This window comes from Diadema antillarum, unplaced genomic scaffold (assembly GCF_040938485.1).
Source record: "Diadema antillarum isolate AM-2024a unplaced genomic scaffold, OU_Dant_1.0 seq00001664_RagTag, whole genome shotgun sequence".
In the NCBI taxonomy this organism is placed as follows: Eukaryota; Metazoa; Echinodermata; class Echinoidea; order Diadematoida; family Diadematidae; genus Diadema; species Diadema antillarum.
In genome coordinates, this window is record NW_027272363.1 from 615,455 (window position 1) to 637,276 (window position 21,822).

The 21,822-nt window shown below is 39.3% G+C and overlaps 1 protein-coding gene across 1 annotated transcript in view; it reads left to right on the forward strand.

Moving 5' to 3' along the window:
• LOC139711513 (uncharacterized) overlaps nt 1-21,822 on the forward strand; it is a 106,757-nt gene that overhangs the window by 11,370 nt on the left and 73,565 nt on the right. The window contains exons 3-4 of the mRNA XM_071623389.1: nt 16,518-16,571; nt 18,636-19,250. Coding sequence (XP_071479490.1) covers nt 16,550-16,571; nt 18,636-19,250 — 637 coding nt within the window. The 5' untranslated portion in view covers nt 16,518-16,549. The remainder of the gene's footprint in view (nt 1-16,517; nt 16,572-18,635; nt 19,251-21,822) is intronic.

A 21,822-nucleotide genomic window follows, 5' to 3' on the forward strand; every position in this document is an offset into this window, starting at 1 on the left:
AACACTGTTTCTGGCCAAAAGAAAAATCTTATAAACGCACCCTCTGTTCCACAATACTCCCAGTATTCAAAATCCTCTTAGACTTATAATTTTACTTTGTAACTTTATAAATTGATGCTTAAATTGGCAACACACAAAAACAAGTTCTTGTTCTTTTCTCGTGCAAATTGGTAATTTTGTATAAATTTCTTTCTGATTTTGAGCAGATTTACTATACTGTAATACTACTTACAAAAAAAAAGAATACTTTGTTTTGGTGCACATCTTATAGTCAGTAAAGTATTACTTGAATACTGTAATAAAGGTACCAACTGAAATACCACAGTATCTATCACTGTGGTATTTTGCCTACGTGAATGCTGGCAATGAATTTATGCTATCTATTACCAAGGTACATAATTCCAATGTAAATGCATCTAGTGATGACACTGCTCTACAGTGTGTGTTTACTAGTTTCCCAAATACAGTTGTAGTTACAATGTTGTTGATTTTGCCATTGTGGCTGCCAAACAGACCATGCCAGGCCCACCCTTAATTGTGTATGATGTGTGAGTTTGTGGGTGTGGATGAGAGAAAAGTAGTAGATTTTTTTTTTTTTTTTTGCCTCGTTGGTATTAATACTGTGTCACTCTAGTGTGCAACAAATATCCTAATAGTGTGCAATTTACTGCTTCCTTCAGTGAGTACTACAGTAAGTATCAGTTGTAGTGCAATGAGCCTCTGTATAGAGGTGCTATTAATGGGTTTGATTAAAACTCTGTATTTATTTATCAAAGTAAGAAATGTCTTGCCCCTTAAAGTAGTCTCGCTTCTAGGCATTGTGAATTCTATTTTGGCAAATTTTGTGAATAACATGCTGAGGACAATGTGAATTTTGATAAAAGTTGTATGATACTCAATGACCATTTGACTTTGAGTCTTACCTACCATTAATGAGATGAACATGCTGCTTTCAAAATATCCTTGATAGAACATTGTAGATCAGTCCATTTGGTTTTTCCAGAAGGGCTTTTTAAAACACAGACAGGTCTGAAACTCGGGCTGTTCTGGTGTACTTTTAAGTGAGACGCATTGGTATACAGGGATGCCAGTTTTCAGGCAAAAGCCTGAATTCAGGCCCTGGCAGTTTTAAAGTTTAGGCTTGTTCATGTACAAAGGAGCTTCATGTAGATGTATTTCAGGCCCTCACTTTCATTCTAACTGGCATCCCTGGGTATAGCTGAAGACTTCAAGAGATGACATGCATGTGTGGTCGTTGTAGTCCACTATTGATTCGGCACCCCAATTGCATAGTCCCACATAACAAAATGAAAAGTATTATAACAAAGATTGTGGATAAATGAAAAATAGTGTTGTTCACAAAATTTCACAAAGTTTGGATGACAGTTGCTGAGCAACTTTCTGACACTACCCCTGAAACTTCACCATTGGAAAAATCACAAGCCGGAGTGTGAAGTTTTGCTCTTTGCATGAAATTTGCTGCCATACAGCTGTACTTGTACTGACGTTTGTCATGTGACTTCAGCACACTTCCTGTTCACTGCTTAAAACTCCACCTGTGTGTACTGTATGGTCTACATTAGGGCCTACTACACTTTGGAAAAGGAGATACTGGCACTGCATGTCTCACATAGCTAGCATATTATTGACACTCTCTTGTAAATAATACTAATTATCAAATTTCATCCATGGAAACAAAGATGATATGAGCTGTAGTCTCTGTACCCTGAAATCTCAGTCCATGAGGAAGTCGCTGGCATAATGTTCACTGATACTGTACATGGTGTAGGTGGTGATTGATGATTTTAGCTAAAATTGTCCTCAAATGGATAACCAAACAACAGACAGAAACCGATCTACCTGGAATAACTGTAGGCCTGTACTGTACATTGAATGAGTCTACTGCATTGTATACTCAGATGCAAAGGAGGTAAATTTTTGTGCAAGTACACTGTACATTGTACAACATTTGTATTACAACGTAGGTGTGTACAATTTGTATGTGTGTACCAATTCATGCATGTACACACTGTACATGTACCAGGTGAATTTTAAAGATCCAGTTCATAATGATTGCAAATGAAAGTGCATACAGTCGAGGTCGTGCAGTATGAATTTAATACTGCATTGCTGGCTGCGTGAGGGAATGTGTAGTTGAACATGGAGCCAGGCAGTGGAGTGACGAGTCCCGTGGTGGAAGCGTGCCAAGTTGTGAGAAGCGCTTTGTGAGACCTCTTCCTGCTTCTGACATGCCAGCTTCCTGCAGTCCCTGACACCAAAACCCGTGCAGTTTGCACGGTTGGCACGTGCTCCCCCACGGAACCGTGCAATATTTTCAAACCTGGCTCCGATGTCATATAGCAGTCTTTGGCTGTTATTTGTGACTCACTTTTCAAAAGGTAATCAATTGTGACTCATTTAACGAAAGTAAACCTCTTGAAACCAAGACTTCAAGTCACCCAAAGAGTTTAGAAGGAATATCATACTTGAAGACTCCCATTCAATTACCGGTACATTGTATGTGTTTAAGTGTTTTATTACCAGGGTTGTGGTGTTTATGTTGCATACACTGATGTATTTTCATAATTCATTCAAAAAGAAAAGCTATGATCTTTGCGAGAATAAAAATATTACAAACAGAAACATGAGAAAACATTCCCCAAGGCTACAGTGGAGTACAGAACTTTTAATAGACCTGTATAAACACTATTGGGTCTATAGGATTTATATACATTGTATGTAATCTGTACAATGCTGAGGACAGTCAAGAGCAAGTATTATGTGTTCTATGCTGTGTTATTCAATGATATTCATTGTCTTTAAACCATTTGACAGAGTGGACTCTGTCAATCGTAGCATTCTGTTGCAACCCTCCCCCATTGAATAACCCCCCCCCAAAAAAAAAAAAAATACAATACAATACAATACAATGAATCTCAAAATTTAATGGTGTTTGGCAGATTTCTATCTAAAATATGCAGCCAATTATCCATTGTTTTTCTTTTGTTTTGTTTTTGTTGCAAGCAGTGCAGATTGCATGGTACATTCGATGTATTCATACTTGTACAGATGTTAACACTGCTGACCAAAAGCAGTGAAATCATGACCACATTGTCTCAAAGTTTGTGAGCTGACTTCTTGATTGAAACTTGTTTCAGAAATTGGGTATGATGGAAATGTGTGTGTTTAATAAAAAAAAAAGTATTATATAGATAGTAAAGGCATTTAGAGGCCAATGTGACTTATGCAGACTTAACGTTTGTTAACTATATATTCTGACTTGATCTGTGTGTTGTGATGTACGTGTACTGTACATGGTACATGCACACAGGTTATTCTCACTGTTCAGGATCTCCAAATCAGAAACCTCAGATATAACTCCACATTCCAGATTATCAGGTAATCTGTGCCTTATCGAAGGATCATCCCTTTTCAAGGGCTTTGTCAACCTCTTATGTTTCAACTTTTGAGTGCACACCATAAAGTACATACAACTTCTATTAAACCACTGATGTATTGAATTTCTCACATCAGAGGGATTTGGCCTAATCTGTCCTCTTGCTTGTCTTTATTACCTCCACCAAGGGAGGAGGTTATGTTTTCATTACTGTTGGTTTGTTTGTTAGTTAGTTTGTTTGTTTGTCCGTGTGCATAATAACTCAAAAAGTTGTGCACGGATTTGGATGAAACTTGCAGGAAGTTTGAGAATGACACAAGGAACAGATGATTAATTTTTGGGAGTGATCCGGAAATTTTTGTGGATTTTATGAAGGATTTTCGATATTTTGGCAGGAAGGGTCAATGAACTTGCGAGTTCAAGCTGCGCATTTTTTAGGTTTTCATACGCGCACTTTAAAATGCGTGCTCTAGTTTCTGCTAGGGCGAGGCGCGCCGCGCAGCTGAGGGTTTATGATGTATTATAAAATGGGTTCAAGAATGTAGCCAATAGGAAGCGCTGAAATGAGACACACCTCCTTCCTTTACTTCAGTACAACTGCACTGCCTGTAATCCTATGGTAGATTGCCGATCGTCTGTGCGCGCGGCGGCTCCTTTGATGAATTGCATGCATACGCGTACGCGCTGTCAATCCTGTAAACAACTTCTAGTTCGGGCTGCCGGCCGGCCGGCCTGTCTTCCCTTGTGCATAACATATGTGGCGTACGTACGTATACTGTACTATACGTACACTTTGTACAGTACAGTAGACCAAGCGTTATGGGACCGGACGCGTACATGGAGTCACTTTGAAGAGCAAATCCAACGATTTAGCAGGTTAATTCTCACGCCGTTTTCAGAGTATGTTGTCTAGTAGGCCTATATGAGGAGTCTATATCAAGTCTTTAAGGTAAAGGGTGCATATTCTATGTAAAATAAGTAAGTTTTCATGCGGGTGTCCGGAAACCCAACCCCCCATTATACTTATACTGTATGTGCGGGACTTCCGCGAGTGCGACGTGCGTAAAAGTTTGGGACGAACATCTTCGGACGTCTTGACCCACAAAGGTACGTGAAAAACGCTGAAAAATGATGTTAGTTTTCAAATTTTCGACCCATTTTATAAAACAAATGATGCACAGGATTATTTCGTGGCGTTAGTGTAGGCGTAGCTCACTCTCGGGTATTTACAATGTAGTGCAACATGCACTCGGCTTCGCCTCGTGCATGTTTCACAATTGTAAATACCCTCGAGTGCACTACGCCTACACTAACGCACTCTATCCTGTGCATCATTTGTATAACAAAGGCTTCTATATATTGGGAAATCAGACTATTTTTCAGCATGCATATATGTATGGCTGGAAATCACTGATCTCTATGGAAGAGTATTTGGAAAGTAGCTGCTTGGCAGAGGTTTGCGCTCAGAGTGCTTTTCTAGTTGAGGCAGAGTGGAGCATTGGCATGGCCTGTGAAAGGACAACTTGTGAGAATGTTTCAATTGATGTTTCACATGGCATTTAACTACTACATGGTATGTTTTCATTCTGAAATTTCATTCTGAAAGTTTGATTTCATATTCTTGTTATCTTTGAGTACTAAACATTGTAAAATGTGGTGAAAAGCAAATCATAATAGAGAATCACCTTTTTAAACATGAAAATTTATAAAATGCTAATCTGGGATGACAACAAGAGAAAATCCATGAATGACCCTGTCTATAGCAGCCACCTGTCTACAATGGCAACTTTTTTGTCTCCCTCGAGTGGCTGCTACGTTGTACAGGTTTGACTGTACATTGTACTTCATATTCTTTCAATGTTTACTTCCTTTATTTCTATACTCAATTTGAAAACAAGCAATCTGGAATATTGCTGCATATCACAGTAATTTTAAACAAGAGAAATGCCTTCTTTGCCAATGAGTCAAATGTGCACAAATTTCATACCCAGACCTATGGAAAAGGGTAACCCTTTGCTTGCCGCATTAATTTCCTGTCCTTGGGTTTGGGTATAATAATTAACCCATTGAGAATTTGTCAAGAGTATACTCAAGCAGATGTTTGAGGGAAATGCACTTTAGAGTTAGGTAGCAAAATGAGCTCTTCATCGAGGGGTTAAAAACCTATGATTAATGACATGCAAAATCATAACCGCTTGTGTTGAGGCTACTTCCAGTGCAGCCAGAGTGGTGGTTATTTGCCCAATGCGATGGACTGAGCAAGTTCAGGGTGAGTGCCAGTAAAGTGGAGAGTGACTCGTCCCTGTGTCCCTGTCCGGGAGTTCTCTCCTCTCTTTTCCAGTTTAAAAGTGTAGGTGTCCTTGTGATTTGGATGACGGATGCACGTGACCATCGCACCGCCTGCTCGCTGTCACTGTCTCCGTTCGCTTGCGATCGACATTTGACTGATATTGCGCGAGGGTCGGACAGCATTGCGTTTTGATTTTAGGATTTGTAGCACAGTGTGGAGCTTGCCAGCTTGGCAAACAGCTGTACGCACACACCTCTTTTCAGTGACATAGTTTAAAAGGAACTCCTCTGTGTGGTAAGATCTTGATGGAAAATTGTGATACTTCTCTGCTTCTTGACATCATCACTTCATCTAATTTGCATGTTGAGGTTGCTACTACCGTGGAAGCATACACTGTATGAAGCTGCAAAGTTTGTATTAAAGTTTCCTGTGCGAGACTTACATGCTTTGATTAATCGTCTACCATTTGTTTTCTTTTTTCTGATTTTAATCTGTGCCTTGTATTCAAGTGGATACAGTATGTTTGTATGATGTGTAATTTTTTTTCTCAAAATACAATCCTTTAAAGATTATAGGTGGATTCAGTAAATGCAGAAAGGACAGTAAAGAACTTTGAAAGTTTGAGGAAATACAACACCTACATTTTGTAAGCTATTCTATTCAAAAGTGAATTCAAGTTTGGGTAATTCCATGTACCACCCAGACCCTCTCTCAGAGTGGAACTCTGTATCAATTTGTGATGTTGGAAGAGTACAGTAACTTTTTCAAAGGTAGTCTGAAGTTTCAGTTTTTAAAGAAAAATATACTTTTTTTCCTTTTTTTTTTACTTGGCACTATTCAAGATACCAAGTGTGAAATCCTGTGTAATATTTGCCTTGTAAATGTCTATGTGGTCTTTGAAAATATATCAAAATGGTAGTCATTCAGATTTTTATTCCAATATCATTTCATGAAATTGTAAACCAATTTTCATGGGATGTACATTGTATCTCATTGAAGATATGAATAGGGATCACTTGTAACGAGTTGAAAATCTGTATGGGTTAGCACAGTATACTGTACTGTACAATACAAGTTTCGTTCAAATTACCTCCATCTTTCAAACATCATATTGAATGCACAATGTGTATGAGGTAGAGATTTTGCGTGCAGAATTGAGCAGAATGTGATTCTAGCTTGTATGAGAATACAATGTACAGTGACAAGCATGTCCTGTTTCTTAAGCTGAGTTTCCAGAACAATGTTTTGTTGTGGAATGTGAGATACATGTGTTGTACAATGTACAGGTTGTACATGTACGCCTGTACATGTTGTACGCTGCTTGAAATAAGAGTCACGTCTTCATTCAACTCAAGTGGCATCATTGGCATCAAGTTGCATCATTACTATAAACCCACCTTCCATTTTGAATGGCCAGTTGGTACACTGGCAATTCCTGGGTGCTACATAACATTATTTTACCACTTGCCCGGTCTGGCAAGCAGATTTTCAAATTTGCTGCAAAACACTTGCCTGAATATTAATTTTACTTGCCTGAAAAGAAAGTCTAAAATATAAGGGAATAACATAGAAAATCATGCGTAAGTCAAGGGCTTAATAAAACACAATCATTTGAATGAACAGCACACATTGATTTGCATGCTTAAACACAATGGAGTAAAAAAATGGGACTGATCGAGTGTTGGCATTGCATTGCATTGGGGCTTCTTCATGTAGGTGTCAGAAAGTTGCTGAAATGAGATGTAAAGTGGGTTACATTATGATCTATAAAACAGCCATTATCTTTGGGCTTCTGTATGGGTGACTTTGTGGGTTTGTTGGGAGGGGGAATAAGTGAAAAACAGGTGGCTTCAAAACTTTTTTCTTGCTCTATTCGGGCAAGCATTTCTTCTCATCGTCCATAAACACTTGCCCAAATTTGATTTTCACTTGCTCTGGGCATTCGGGCAAACTTTGTGCTTATGTAGCATCCTGAATTCTTGGTTTTTCTACATAGCTTAATTACACGTACAAAAACACATGTTTCTATTGAAATTAGATATGTACACCACTAATCCTTTTTTTTTTCTTTTTTTTGTGAAATATCATTTTTTCTTTATTTTTTTGTTTGTGTTTCTGTCAATATGACTTTAATGTGAGATTTATATGTTGAATTAACCCATTGAAGATTAGTCCCAAGTATACTCCGGTAGGTGTGTATTGGAAGTGCATGTTATAGCAAAATTAGCTTGTCTTCAAAGAGTTAAAGCAGAGTGAATGAGCTTGGCCTCTAAGGCTCGCTCCCCTTTTTACTAATGAGTGCTGGCTGAGATTTAATTGCAGGTACGATGCTTACCTCCATTAGCGTGAAATGGGTCGCATAATAGTTTACAGGTACTCGTGTCCAGTGAGTGGAAGCTGGTAGTGTGTTTGTGGGTTGCTAGGATACCTTGCTCTCGGCTACGTTCAGAGAGGCAGGGAAGCAGGAGGTGGCATTAAGAGTAAATTACACAGGCGGGTGAGGAGATGGACCCCTTTAGATACCGTCTCTTTGAGAAGCAGATGGTGGGGCCTTTATTTGTGGTTTAATAGGACTTCATCTCAGCTTCCTGGTCTTTATGAGGGGGGGGGGGGAGGGGGAGAAGAGAATGCAGGTACAGATGTAGTCTGTATCAAAGGGATGGTAGTATTGATGGAGGTGAGAATTCAGTAATGCAACAATATCTTTTTGCATGTTTATCACCGAAAATTACCCTCACCAAGTTTATTGTAACCCAGAGTACGACGTTAAAAAACTGATTGAATATGAAATAATTCAACAAAATATAGAGGATTCTTGATAGTTGTTCACCCACATCATGACCAAATACCACATCATTTGGTGGTTAATCACAAACACTCTAAGTATTACCTGAGGATATTATCTGCATAATCTCCCTGCCAACCGAATTACCGGGTATCTCCGGGATTGTCATATTTTCAGCTGTTGTGATGATTTTAGGATTACTGTTTGATGAAGGGTACAGGAAGAACTTGTTTTGTCACTGTCAAACATCACATTGATTATCTCTGCACCAGTTTGGTTGCATTTAATGACAATACTAGTTATTTTCTGCTCTTTGTTATGATTTTATATCATCAATCTTTAGAAGCAGAATGGTGGAAATTGTGCAGAATTTGTTCTCATATGAATGTGTAAACCTGAAAGGGGTGGTTCCCAAACATGTCTATTTGGCTTCAGGGAATACAGAAAGATATGGAAGTTAAACACTCAAACACGTATTTGAGGAAAATTGGATGATCTGTTTTCTAAAAAAAATAACAACTTTTCAAAGTTTGGGTTAATTCCATGTTTCATACTCTATAGATGGGAACTCTATAACAATTTCTGATGTCACAGTATAGTGGAGTGTACATGTACGGTGTACATAGAGTACAATGTATGTGTATTCATAAAAACAATGTGAATGAAAAAAAAATTTTCTTGAACAACAAAAGTTCACTAGACAGTTGTGTGGTGTTGCGGTGTAGAGTAGTATTTTTTGGTATTTTGAATAATTCTGCCCCCCCCCCCCCAAAAAAAAAAAAAGAAAAAAGAAAAAATGGGGCATCATTGATGAATTTCACAATTTCACAATTCTATAAAGAAATTCTTCAATCCATCAACGTAGCCCCCACCAAATCAAAATCAGAATCAAAATCAGATAAGAATGACAAAGAAATGATGGATGGGTAAAGATTAACAGTAAGGAAAGAAAAAGAAAGAGCTATACTTCCACATGTGAATTTGACACTACTCTCCTGAAATACACATTGTTATACAAAGAAGAATTGTTTTTTTTACACTAAATTATTAAAAAACATAGAAACTCTTGTTAGATATTGAATGATAACGAGGAATAATATAAGCAGCTTATACTGTAGCACATGGGCATGAGAGGCAGTACTAATACAAGTATCAAAAGAGAATTGTCATGGTGTTACAATACATGTATACCCCCCCCCCCCCCCAACTTTCAAGGCATGTACAAGAAGTGTAGCGAATCCAAAAAAAAAAAAGAAAAAAGAGAAACAAACAAACAAACAAACTTGCCCAAGTATGCTTGGGACTCATCCTCAATGGGTTAATACAGTATGTCCCCAAAAAAATTACAACGGGGCCCTCCGCAATGATATCTTTAAAGATATTGAATCAATCTAAATACAAATTCATGGTATGAAACTATAACTCATTGCCCGCATCTTACAGAAAACCCCACTCGATTTGCTTCAGTGGTCAAAGAGAAATACGGAATTTTGTAGAGGATGTCAGGAATCTCTTCTGTCCAAGTTCTGTCTATTTATTCACACACAAAATCATCGAAATGCTAAACTCGGAAGAATCCGATTCATGACATGCTTTGCAACAATCCACATTTCTCTGTGACCGCTTACCCAAATCGAATAGGGATTTCTGCAAAATAGAGCTAAAATGTTATATATTAAGACCCTGAAGTAGCATTTTAAAAATGTAATCATATTGGGCGTTATCAATGCCAATCTGATTGTAATTTTGGGGGAACATACTGCAGTAAGTCGCCCCAAAAATTACAATCAGATTTTCGAGTTGATAACACCCAATATGATCAACCTGTCTAAGTGCTACTTCAGGGTCTTAAAATATAACATCTTTGCTCTATTTTGCAGAAAACCCCATTCAATTTGGTTAAGCGGTCACAGAGAAATGTGGATTGTTGTAAAGCATGTCATAAGTCTGATTCTTCCAATTTTAGCAATTCAATGCTCTTGTGTGTGAATAATAGACAGAATCTGGACAGAAGAGATTCCCGACATCCTCTACAAAATTCCTCATTTCTCTTTGACCACTGAAGCAAATTGAATGGGGTTTTCTGTAAGATGTGGGCAATGAGTTATAGTTTCATACCCTGAATTTGTATATAGATTGATTCACTATTTATAAAGATATCATTGCAGAGGGCCCCGTTGTAATTTTTTGGGGGACATACTGTACATTACATTGGACTCCTGTTTCCTAGAAGGAGGTGTTTTGTGTACATGCACTCAAAGCTCTCCTCATGTCAGATAATGCATCATGAAATTTAAAAATTTGTTTATTTTTCATTTTCTTGCCAAATGCTTTCATCAGTAATGATTGCATCCATTTGTTGATTATTGTTTTGTGTTTGCCGCATTATGTGAGATTTGTGACTTTACCTTGAATAAACTATTTTGTTGTTAATCAGTAGGAGTTGTATTTTCACTTTTCTGATTGTGACATTTATCCGTATGATTAATTGATGGTTAATTTACATCTACATGTAGCTATGATTAGCTATTCAAAAATGCCAGATATTCATTCACTTTAATAGAGCACTGGAATTTAAAAAAACAAAAATCTTTCAAAATTCAATGATTACAAGCAGTGCATAACAGAATTCCCACAACCATCAAATAGAAATTGCTGATGAACTTTTGTTTGGAATGGACATGTATGTGTAATGAGCACCCGTGTGTATCCACGTAGGACTACAGTGTACAGTTGTATGTATGGTGGGGGGGGGGGAATTAAAAGCAAACAAATATTAATCATATACAGAAAAAGGGTGTGTCCAATATAAAAGCTGTTCTGCAGCATAATTTTGGGCAGAATTGACATTTATCATGTAGATTTGCGGTGTACTGATCATGATGTTCAATGTATGGGACTGAATTATATTTTAATTTCAATTTCAGTATGCAAAACATGCTGCAGTTTTCATACTAAACATGTACAAATTTGTGTTTATTGAAAGGCAGCATACATTGAGCAACTCAGTGTTATCAGCGGGCTTTGATCGAGATCAAAATCAAAAGAGCGATCACTTTTATAATGCATGTATATACTGTGTAGACAGATTCATGACATCCTGAGTAGTCTCTAGCAAACAGTTGCTTTGAATGTTTTATAACATTGAGTTCTGTGTTGTACACGCATTTTAAAGGGTGTTTACAGTTCAGGTCAAGGTGAGGATTTAGCTTTTAACATTTTGAGAGATATTCAGAAACCACTCTATGAGATGTCAAAGAGCATGCAATTCTAAGGGGATGAAAATCGGTTTTGAAATGGCTGAGATATCCAAAAACAACGTGAAACAAAGAGATCCTAATAAAAGGCATGGCCTGTAGTCTTTTTAATCACTTTTTTCAGAGATGCCACATTTACGGAAATTTCCGGAATTCCAGATTTTTCCAAAAAGAGGGAAGCTTTCCGGAATTTCCGGCAAGCTGGCAAAAAATCCGTATTTCCAGATTCTCCTGGAATGCGTGAATAACTACTGAGATAATGCGCCTATTCGCTCTCTCCGTCTCTCTCGACGACCTCCATACGCAATACATGCAGCATGAAAGCAACAATGTTTTTCTTTCAAAGCATTTGCCAATTTGATGAGTGTCATCATTGCATTGATTACTGTAATAATGCGTATTACGAGCGCTAGTACCGACGATCGGTATTATCCTGTTCAAATATACGGTCTTCAAATTGGCTTGTAGTACCAAAAGTAATCGCTTATTTCAGTTAACTTGAAAGAACAGATTTTTTCCCATAGAAAAGCTCGTGAATCGTGCGCCGCACACCGCGAAGCAGCTAGAGCTAGACAGGCGACCATAGTGCCCCGCGGCCTTCCGCAAGGGGGAGCTGCATGCGGCGTACGTTTCCCTGCATTCTTCTGGCCTGCTCCAATCGGGCTAAGATCACCGGGAGTCACTGATGGAAGCAAAATGAATTGATCTCGCCGTGACACGCAAGGTTTTCCAAATAAATCGCTTCGACTAGCCGAATGCATATTCAACAAACTTTGTCTCAAATGAAAGGTTAGAATCTTACTTTTAGTATGATATGTGTTTTATTAATGTTCCATAACAGCAAAATCAAGAATTCTGAGCAAACAATTCTTATGTGAATGCTTGGTAGGCACCATGCACAGCGCTGCATAGTTAAGGCGTATTGCGTTATGCACGCACGTGTCGCAGTTTTTGAATGGTGAAATTGGGCAATGGAAATTAATGAAAAATAGTAATACATGTTTTTCAATAAAAGTACAAAAAAACAACAAAACAACAGTCTTCTATGCTGCATATAACTGATCATCTTAACATAGGTGTTTACATATTGCTGTACAGAAATATCAGTAATTCAGTATGTGAATGAGAAGTATCAATAAATTCAGTATGTGAATGAGAAGTGATGACAAGTATGAGAAATATCAGTAATTCAGTATGTGAATTATCGTACAGTATATTAATTCACATACAGATAGGTGTCAGCGCTGGAATCAATTACATGCAATTAGCTTTTCTCTACTATGTTTATTTTAGAAGCACGTGTGTAGCTGATTACAACTGGCTGATTACAACATGGCTAAAGTACCAATTATTTAAGCACAGAAATAGTGAAAATCCCCTCTTAGATATGCACCAGAACCCATAATTCTACTCCGAAAATAACAAAAAGTCCTTACCGTGGGAGGGGGGACACCCCCCTCTCACACCCACCCCCCTCGGTCGCTTCGCTCCCTCGCATGTGATTTTCAGGAAATTTGGACAGCTCCCTGTGGCATCTCTGTTTGGGGGATATCTCAGCCATTTAAAAACCAATTTTCATCAAATAAACGTCAAATCCTTCTTAAAATTACATGCTCTTTCATATTTCATAAGAGGTTTCTCATTATCTCACTTATGTAGGAATGTTCAAAACAAGAATCCCCACCTCAACCAGTACTGTACAGTCCCTTTAACCCATTCAGGATGAGTCCCGAGTATACTCCGGCAGGTGTCTAAATGTTGTAGTAAAATCAGTCTATGTGAGTTGAAAATCTGGGTTTGAAAACTTTCTCAGATGTCTACATTGATACAATATGTTCCTGAACCTCGGTAAATCTTATTTGTGTGGAGAGGTTTTGAGGTGGGGGGGGGGGGGGGGGGGGGGGGGGGGGGGGACGGTTTGAGTTTGGAGGCTGTCCTTACTGCCTGAAAAAAAAAAAAAAAAAAAAAGTTGCCCGAGATTCCTTGGGTCACAGAAATTTAGTAGAGCCCCTTTACGTTAATACTGAGTGTACATTTCTCTTGACTAGTCTTCCTAAAAGCCAGATAGGAGAAATGTGATAGGTGTTGAGTCTACGAGTCCATCTTCGTGTTTCACCTGGGATTGACAATTTGAATTACAAATGCTGAAAGTTGAGGCGGAGGCCTGTAGGATGAGCTGTAGAATTGAGTTATGAAAGGGAAGGTGTCTGGTATTAAAAGAAAGCGTGGCACTGCATGTATCAAAATTCACTCGCAATCCTCTTCGTAATAAAGAGTCATGTTCTGGCAATGATTCTCCACCTTTGCATTGACATATTATGGAGGCACTACTTGTACATGTAGTTTGTTTGTTGGTTGTTTTTTTTTTATATACAATGTACTGTACATTAATATAGCCTTTCTACAGTATTTACTTATCCAAGTTACTGTGTACAGTGGTCTTTTTTTTATATTCACTTTAATAAAGTGAAGGACTTGTTTCAATAAGCTGGATGATTATTACAAACCCCACATGCATGATATATTCTTAAAGTGTGTTGTGTCTTTGTTTGTTTTTTTGTTTTTTACGGCTTATCATCTTTGGAGTTTGTTTTTTTTTTTTTAAGTTCTTTTGCAAACATAAGGAATGTGATATAATTTTAATACATTTGAGAGGACATATTAAATAGATATTAGTTCACAGTGAAAAACTTTTGGATGGTTTGAGTTGCAATCTTTCTTGTGAGTTTTGTGAATATACCAATAACTTATGCATCTTGCATTCTGTTTTGCCAAAATTGAACTGGCAAAAAAAAAGAAGAAAAAACGATAATATTCTAATTGCTGTAAAGAGATTTCCATGTTCATACTGTTTGTCTGGCGGTACCACATACAATGTTGTACAGTTGTAACAAGCGGAAGGATTCTGTCTGTCCCTGTTCAAATGAAATGAAAATTGTGTTCGCTTCAATAAACTTTGAAGGAATAACGATGTGAGAAGATTATGCTGAAATGTTTTTTACAACTACAATCAAACCCTAATCAATGAGCGGTACTGCTCTTCATCCTGTTTTTGTTGCCATGGAAACTAATGTGAATGTAAACCCGAGCTAATGATTGTCGCTTTGCAAAATTTGATATCACCCAACGTCCTGTGATTTACGCCTGTAATTAGCCTGGACTGGGGATGCTCAATTTGTGCCCAAGGGCTTCTGTGGTGCTGAGTAACAATAATGGGTTTCTCTAATGCGGTTCGCCACCATCCATCTACGATAGGGCTGTTCACACTTGTTGTAAAATACCACAGAATTTCATAACTATGAAGGCAAATATCTCGCGAAATATCCTGGTGTTTAGGGTGGTACAATAAAAGTTTGTGCGAATTATGAATGAGACATTTGAGTGTAAATCCTATCACAAATTACCACTCTTTGGACAGTGGCAGGGAATAATTTACCTTCTCAAAATTGAATAGCAATTTTAGTCGATAGGGGTAGATTTTCAAAAAACTAGTGTACACTTCTACACTGTATGTACACGTATAAACTTGCTACACAAACAATATTTTGTATAGCAGTCACACCAAAATGCATAGCTAATCGCTATGCTATACCAGGAAAATTATTCCCTGAGTGGTATGTCTCTCACCTGGCCTGACAAACTTCTCTCATTTTTCAATATATGTGAGCAGTGCTTCCATTGAAGAGGTGCCCTTTCGGGCCAGAAATACTTTAGTACAATTTGTATTTTGTGAATGAGAACAGTACAGTACTACAATGTACAAACTGAAATACCGTGGTATCTATTACTACGATAATCATTTCGCCAGTGTGAATTCTGACAACAAATTACCATGGTATCGACTACCACGGTAATTTCACATATCCGTATGTGAATGCACCTTTTGAAAGAGTGGAACAATCAAGTCTTTAGATTTCGCACTCGGCCTGCTTACTGCCCTCGGGAGCTGTGCTTTGGTTGACATACTGCATTGCACGACTTGTAATTGTAAAAGCCCGAGTGTCCCTTTCTCTGGTCATGCAATGAAAATGGCCATATGATTTGTTGTCGTGTTAAATGATCAATTTATCAAATATGGTGCATTATTTTGTCAGTAGTGAACCTGATTTTTATAATGGTCTCATGTAGCAAGAAAAGAATTGTGAAATTGGAAGTTGAGTAAGATTTCAACATGACCCAAGAGGTTGATAGTGTATATTAAAATTCCTTGGTGTCATATTATTTCTGTCTTGACACACACATTTGCACTATTAATCCTCTAGGAGTCTGACATAGGGCCCTTTCATTACATGTACAAGTGTATGTGCCAACTGAACTTTCCAAACACAAGCACTTGTAGTTCCATTTTTCAATGCCATGCAGTATGTTGATTATGGACATTTGTCTGTAGGCCCTACTTGTGTACACTTTACGTAGGTTGTCACCATTTTGCCTCAGGAAAATACCCTTAATTTGATGCTCTCAATTTGTTCCCAAAACTGTTTTGTTTCATTGAATTAGAGTGTATGTGTGAGCCTGTCTTTCACAACTGTCAATTACAAGTCCTTTCTTGGAGTCCGATTTGTGTACAGTGCAGTTGTAGAATAGTGTTTTACTTCTCAACACCAGTAGCCCATATCATATTGCAATGCACAGTGTACTTTTATAGTGATAGATCCACGGGCTGTTAGCCTGCTACATTGTAGCTTCATTTGTGTGGGAAAATCTGCAGTTGGAGTGGGGGCAATGGACTTTGTCACAATATCTAACCTTTGACCTCGTTTTTTTTTTTTTATGTTGTGCCTGCAGGTTGCTGAGAGAGTTGTGAGCTAGATCCTGTAATGGAAACATGGCAGTCATGTGGTAAGCATTATCTCCAGAGGGTCTACTTTGTCCACCCACTCTCCCCATTGTTCAATCCAGTAAAGGTGATGGGCAACATGTAGGATGAGAAACACATAACAGGAAGTTTCACTGCATGTTCAGCTTAGCAGTAAAAATATTTTGCAATTTTAAGGTGAAGGTGAGCTGTGCATCATTTCCAAAGTTGATGAGAAGCCGGAAGGAAGTTGGATTATTCAGGTTCCTTATGACAGAAGGAGTGTGGTTGTGTTCCCTGACTAAAATCAGCTCAATCAGTCCTACAAAATCTGTAGCTTGAATATTTATTTTGAGATACTTTGGAAATAAAGCTCAATCAGTCCTAGCTTGAACATTTATTTTGAGATACTTTGGAAATAAAGCTCAGTCAGTCCTAGCTTGAACATTTATTTTGAGATACTTTGGAAATAAAGCTCAATCAGTCCTAGCTTGAACATTTATTATGAGATACTCTGGAAATAAAGGCTAGTGCAAACTTTCGTTCAAGTGCATTTACTGTTCTATAATTACTTCTTGCTAGTTTAGCTAGGAAATAATGATAATAATGATAATTTAGTACTTCTGACACTACAATTTACCCCTGCAAATGTGTATGATGTGTAAATGTAAGATCAAAGATTAGTTGAATCAAGAAACTGGAAATAAACTCACTGTTGCGACGTTTCGCCAATTATCAATTGGCTTCTTCGGGCGAATGAAGCTCCCGATGATGGAATGGCCCTTAAATAGTGCGAGATTGTGCAGAGCGCACTGGACCTTGTCCAGCGCGCGAAAGACGGCTTGGGATCTTGCGAACGGCCCGGTCCCACGCGTGCGATAAATTGAAGCGGAGACCTCCTCTCTTGTTAAGTGTAGGTCTCTCCACACGTTCCCAAATGGCTTCCTTGACGCCCCTCTCAAACCACTTGGATTCTCTATCCAGAATAATCACTTGATTGGTGTTGAACGAATGTTTGCTGGCATTGATGTGTGTGTATACTGCTGAATCCGGGATGCTTTCTGAGTTGCTGGGTCTTCTGTGTTGGTTCATGCGAGCTTTTAGTGATTGTTGTGTCTCCCCTATGTAGAAATCATGGCAATCCTCCTGGGAACATCGGATGCCATAGACTACGTTTCTCTGTTTTTCTTTGGCGACTCGGTCCTTGACGTGAACTAATCTCTGCCTTAATGTGTTGTGGGGCTTGAAGGCAGTAGTGATGCCCTGTTTCAGATCCCAAGCCGTCTTTCGCGCGCTGGACAAGGTCCAGTGCGCTCTGCACAATCTCGCACTATTTAAGGGCCATTCCATCATCGGGAGCTTCATTCGCCCGAAGAAGCCAATTGATAATTGGCGAAACGTCGCAACAGTGAGTTTATTTCCAGTTTCTTGAGTCAACTAATCTTTGATCTTGTACTTCGACTGGATGAATGAGAAGAATTTACATCAGTCTATGTGTAAATGTAGTTTACCTTTAAATAGTGTATAGTTTAGTGTTAGTTGAGAGTGGGCAAAGTACTTGGGCAGTGTGAAATGCCATTTTGATTAATACTCTTTGTACTTCTGCTGCTATGATACTGTGGTAGGATGATCCCCTTTTCATCATACAGACACAACTTTACATTTTGTGCTCACCATTAGATACAGTACCGTCCTTTGTTTGTTTATTTGTTTTTTATGCTATAAAGTTCAATGCACGTAATCAAAATATGACATGCAGGAGTTTACACTGTCATGCCATTACAGTATGACCTAAAAACCTTGCTAATCCCTTTTTTTTTCAGGTAATTACACTGAAAGATATTTTTGGTATTTTTCAAGAGCAGTGATTGACAAATAAATCCATTGAATAGAACTTGAAATACTTTCACACCATTTTACCATATTGTTTTGATATATACCAAAGTGTTCTATTTGTTGAAAGACATACAATGTAGTGACCATAAGAAATTATGCCTGATTTTTATATGTCCAGCAATTTTGCTATGTTTGAAGGGGGGGGGGGGGGAGACAAAGAAGTTTATGAGGTTGGTGTCTAAACATTTAAATTTCCAAATTCAATCATGCAGGAACTACTGGAAACATCACAGACACAAACCGAGGTGATGAAATGTCCCATTCCCGTGGCAACGATATTGGTGTCACAGGCAGACAAGACAGGCTGTCGAGTACCATCAGTGAGGGTGAGGAGAGACACTCAGGGGAAACAATCCAGGACTACCTGAGGCGGATGGACCAGCGGGATGTCCAGGCCTCTGAGGGTGCCGGTGGCAATCGGAACCACTCTGTCACCTTCTCCAGGTCCACGTTTGGGAGTCGCTCAGAGCTCACCAGCGACTCGGACTACTCTGAGGTCTTGCCAAGGGATTCGCACCACAGTGATGCGGAGGTATTCCTACCGCTTCCAACAAGCGGCAGCGAGCAGACCAAGATCTTGGAGCAGAGGATGAGGGATCTCCCGGGAGCCAACCAGCGATGCTGGAAGAGGGTGGCTGATTACGTCAATGGCTTGCCCATCATTCCGGAGCCGCCCCACGGCAACGGCGCCCCCAAGGGCTCTACCCAGGCCAAGAGGCAGAGGATCTGGTCTGAGGGCCATGAGAGGAGAAGAAAGTTCCTGGAGTCTGGGAGCCTCAGCTTTGCAGAAGGACTGACACCTCAGAGGAAATTCACAGCTAGTTCTAGTGAGTAGTCCACTCAGGTGTCAGTAAAAGCTAATCTAAAAGCCTGCCATTGACATAGTCTGGCTCTATCCCCTCACTCTTTCCACTTACAAATATATTGGAGGATAGTTGTAATCTTTCGTCTCATATGGAGGCTAGTTTATTGTGTACGGATGGCGGGCATGCATTCAGAAAGGAAATCTATATTGTGTATGTTCAGAATCAACCAGTCGTGAGAGGTCAATGCTTCTGCTTCTTTTGTATGCCGCAATTAACTTCAAACAAGTAGTTAGATGCTGAAGTATCTGTTAAAAAAGGCCGTCAGCTCCAATGCACGAATATATCATGTTTTACTCATTTAAATTGCGCATTTTTAGCTCAAGTGAGCTATTGCGATCGCTCTTCTTCCATCGTCCGCCGTGCGTCGTCCGTCGTGCATAAACTCAATTACATTTTCATCTTCTTCTTGAAAACCCCATTACCAATTTTCACTAAACTTGGCAGGTGGCATACCTAGGGGATTAGGATCTCAATTTGTTAAAATGGGCACCATGTTCCACCCAGGGGGCCCCCAGGGGGCCCCGAACCCCCCCCCCCCCCCCCCAAATTAAGGAATCTTTAAAAATCTTCTTCTCTAGAACTAGAAGTGGTAGAACTAAGTTAATACTATGACTTAGTAGATTTATGACTGTAGTTCCAAGTTTGTTCATGGGAGATCCAGGGGTGGTCCCATTGGGGTGGGGGGGGGGAGGTCCAAATGGGGCCTAAATTGTACATTTTCACCATCTTTTTGAAAATCTCAAGATGGATTTTCGTAAAACTTGGCAGGTAGCATCCCTAGGGGGTTAGGATCTCAATTTGTCAAAATGGGCACCATGCCCCACCCAGGGGGCCCCCAGGGCCCCCCCCCCCCCCCCAAATTGAGGTATCTTTAAAAATCTTCTTCTCTCATACCAGACGTGATAGAGCTGAGTTAATACTTTGAGTTAGTACATTGATGACTGTAGTTTCAAGTTTGTTCATGGTGGAATCAGGGGTGTCCCCCTTGGGACCCAGGGGAGGGGGTGGGGATGGGGATGGGTCCTAATGGGGCCTAAATTGTACATTAATTTTCATCTTCTTGAAAACCCCAAGACCAATTTTCATCAAACTTTGCAGGTAGCATCCCTAGGGGGTTAGAATCTCAATTTGTTAAAATGGGCACCATGCCCAACCCAGGGGGCCCCCTGGGGGCCCCCCGAACCCCCCCCCCCAAATTAAGAAATCTTTAAGAATCTTCTCCTCTAGAACCAGAAGTGATAGAGCTAAGTTAATACTTTGAGTTAGTACGTTGATGACTGTAGTTTCAAGTTTGTTCATGGCAGAATCAGGGGTGCCCCCCTTGGGACCCAGGGGAGGAGTCCTAATGGGGCCTAAATTGTACATTTTCATCTTCTTGAAAACCCCAAGACCAATTTTCACCAAACTTGGCAGGTAGCATTCCTAGGGGTTAGGATCTCAATTTGTTAAAATGGGCACTATGCTACTGCCCCCACCACCCCCCCCCCCCTCCCAATTAAGGAATCTTAAAAAAAGTATCTGAATTTTGGCCCTAATTGTACATGTTTATCTTCTACTTGAGAATGCCTGGTCAAATTTTGGTAGAGCTGTGTGTAATTCAGATTAGTGACTGCGTGAAAGGTGAACTTGCGATACTCAGGTGAACGCTAGACCCGCAGGTCTCTTGTAATTTTATGAATTTCACAAGAGCCAAGATTTGCAAAATTAAAATGCATGCAAAAGTTGTTTAAATACCTACACTACATGCATTGAATGCCAGTGGCAGTTTGCAAACATTTCATGTCGCAAAAAAGGCCGTCAGCTCCAATTCATGAAATGTTCATGCCGCGAATATATCATGTTTTACAATATCTGTATTATAACCTCACTCCAACTCACCAAAAAAAAAAAAAGATCTAAAGTTACTAAATGGTGGCAAATCCTAGCTGTCACAATAATGTCGTCGCTTCGCATACAGAAAAGAAAATGAAAGGTGCTTGCCTAATTTCCATTTGGATCTTACAAATCGCATACTTCAACTGTGTAGGCGAAGCTCTTTAGTTTATCAAGATAGAAGAATTTAAGTGACACAAAACCTGTTTAACTGTACACGTATTCTACTGGACACGTCGGCCCTTCTTCGGTAGAATTTAATGAGCAGCCGTGCTGTGAGAGTAGGGAAACTCATCCTTACAGTCTGCTTTTGGAGCCATACATGTACACTGTATGTCCTTCACGTTCAGCTGTAGAGGAGTCTTGCATCTTCAACACGTAACAGAGTCATCGATCACTGTGAATCCTTGTAGAAGTGGGTCGGGGTGCAGTGACACATTTAAAGGGTTTTGTAGGGTAGCTGCCAGGTCGAATGAAATTAGGTACCTAACGAGAGGACCAAAAAAGGAGAAATATGGGTTTACCCACATTGTGTACTAGGACACACTTTGTAGTTACTGATTGTTCTACTCCTTTTGTGCAGATATCTTTCCACTTCATTAACACTAACGTCAAAGGCCAACAGGGTCTGAAGTAGGTCATGTAATCTCTTCCTAAAACT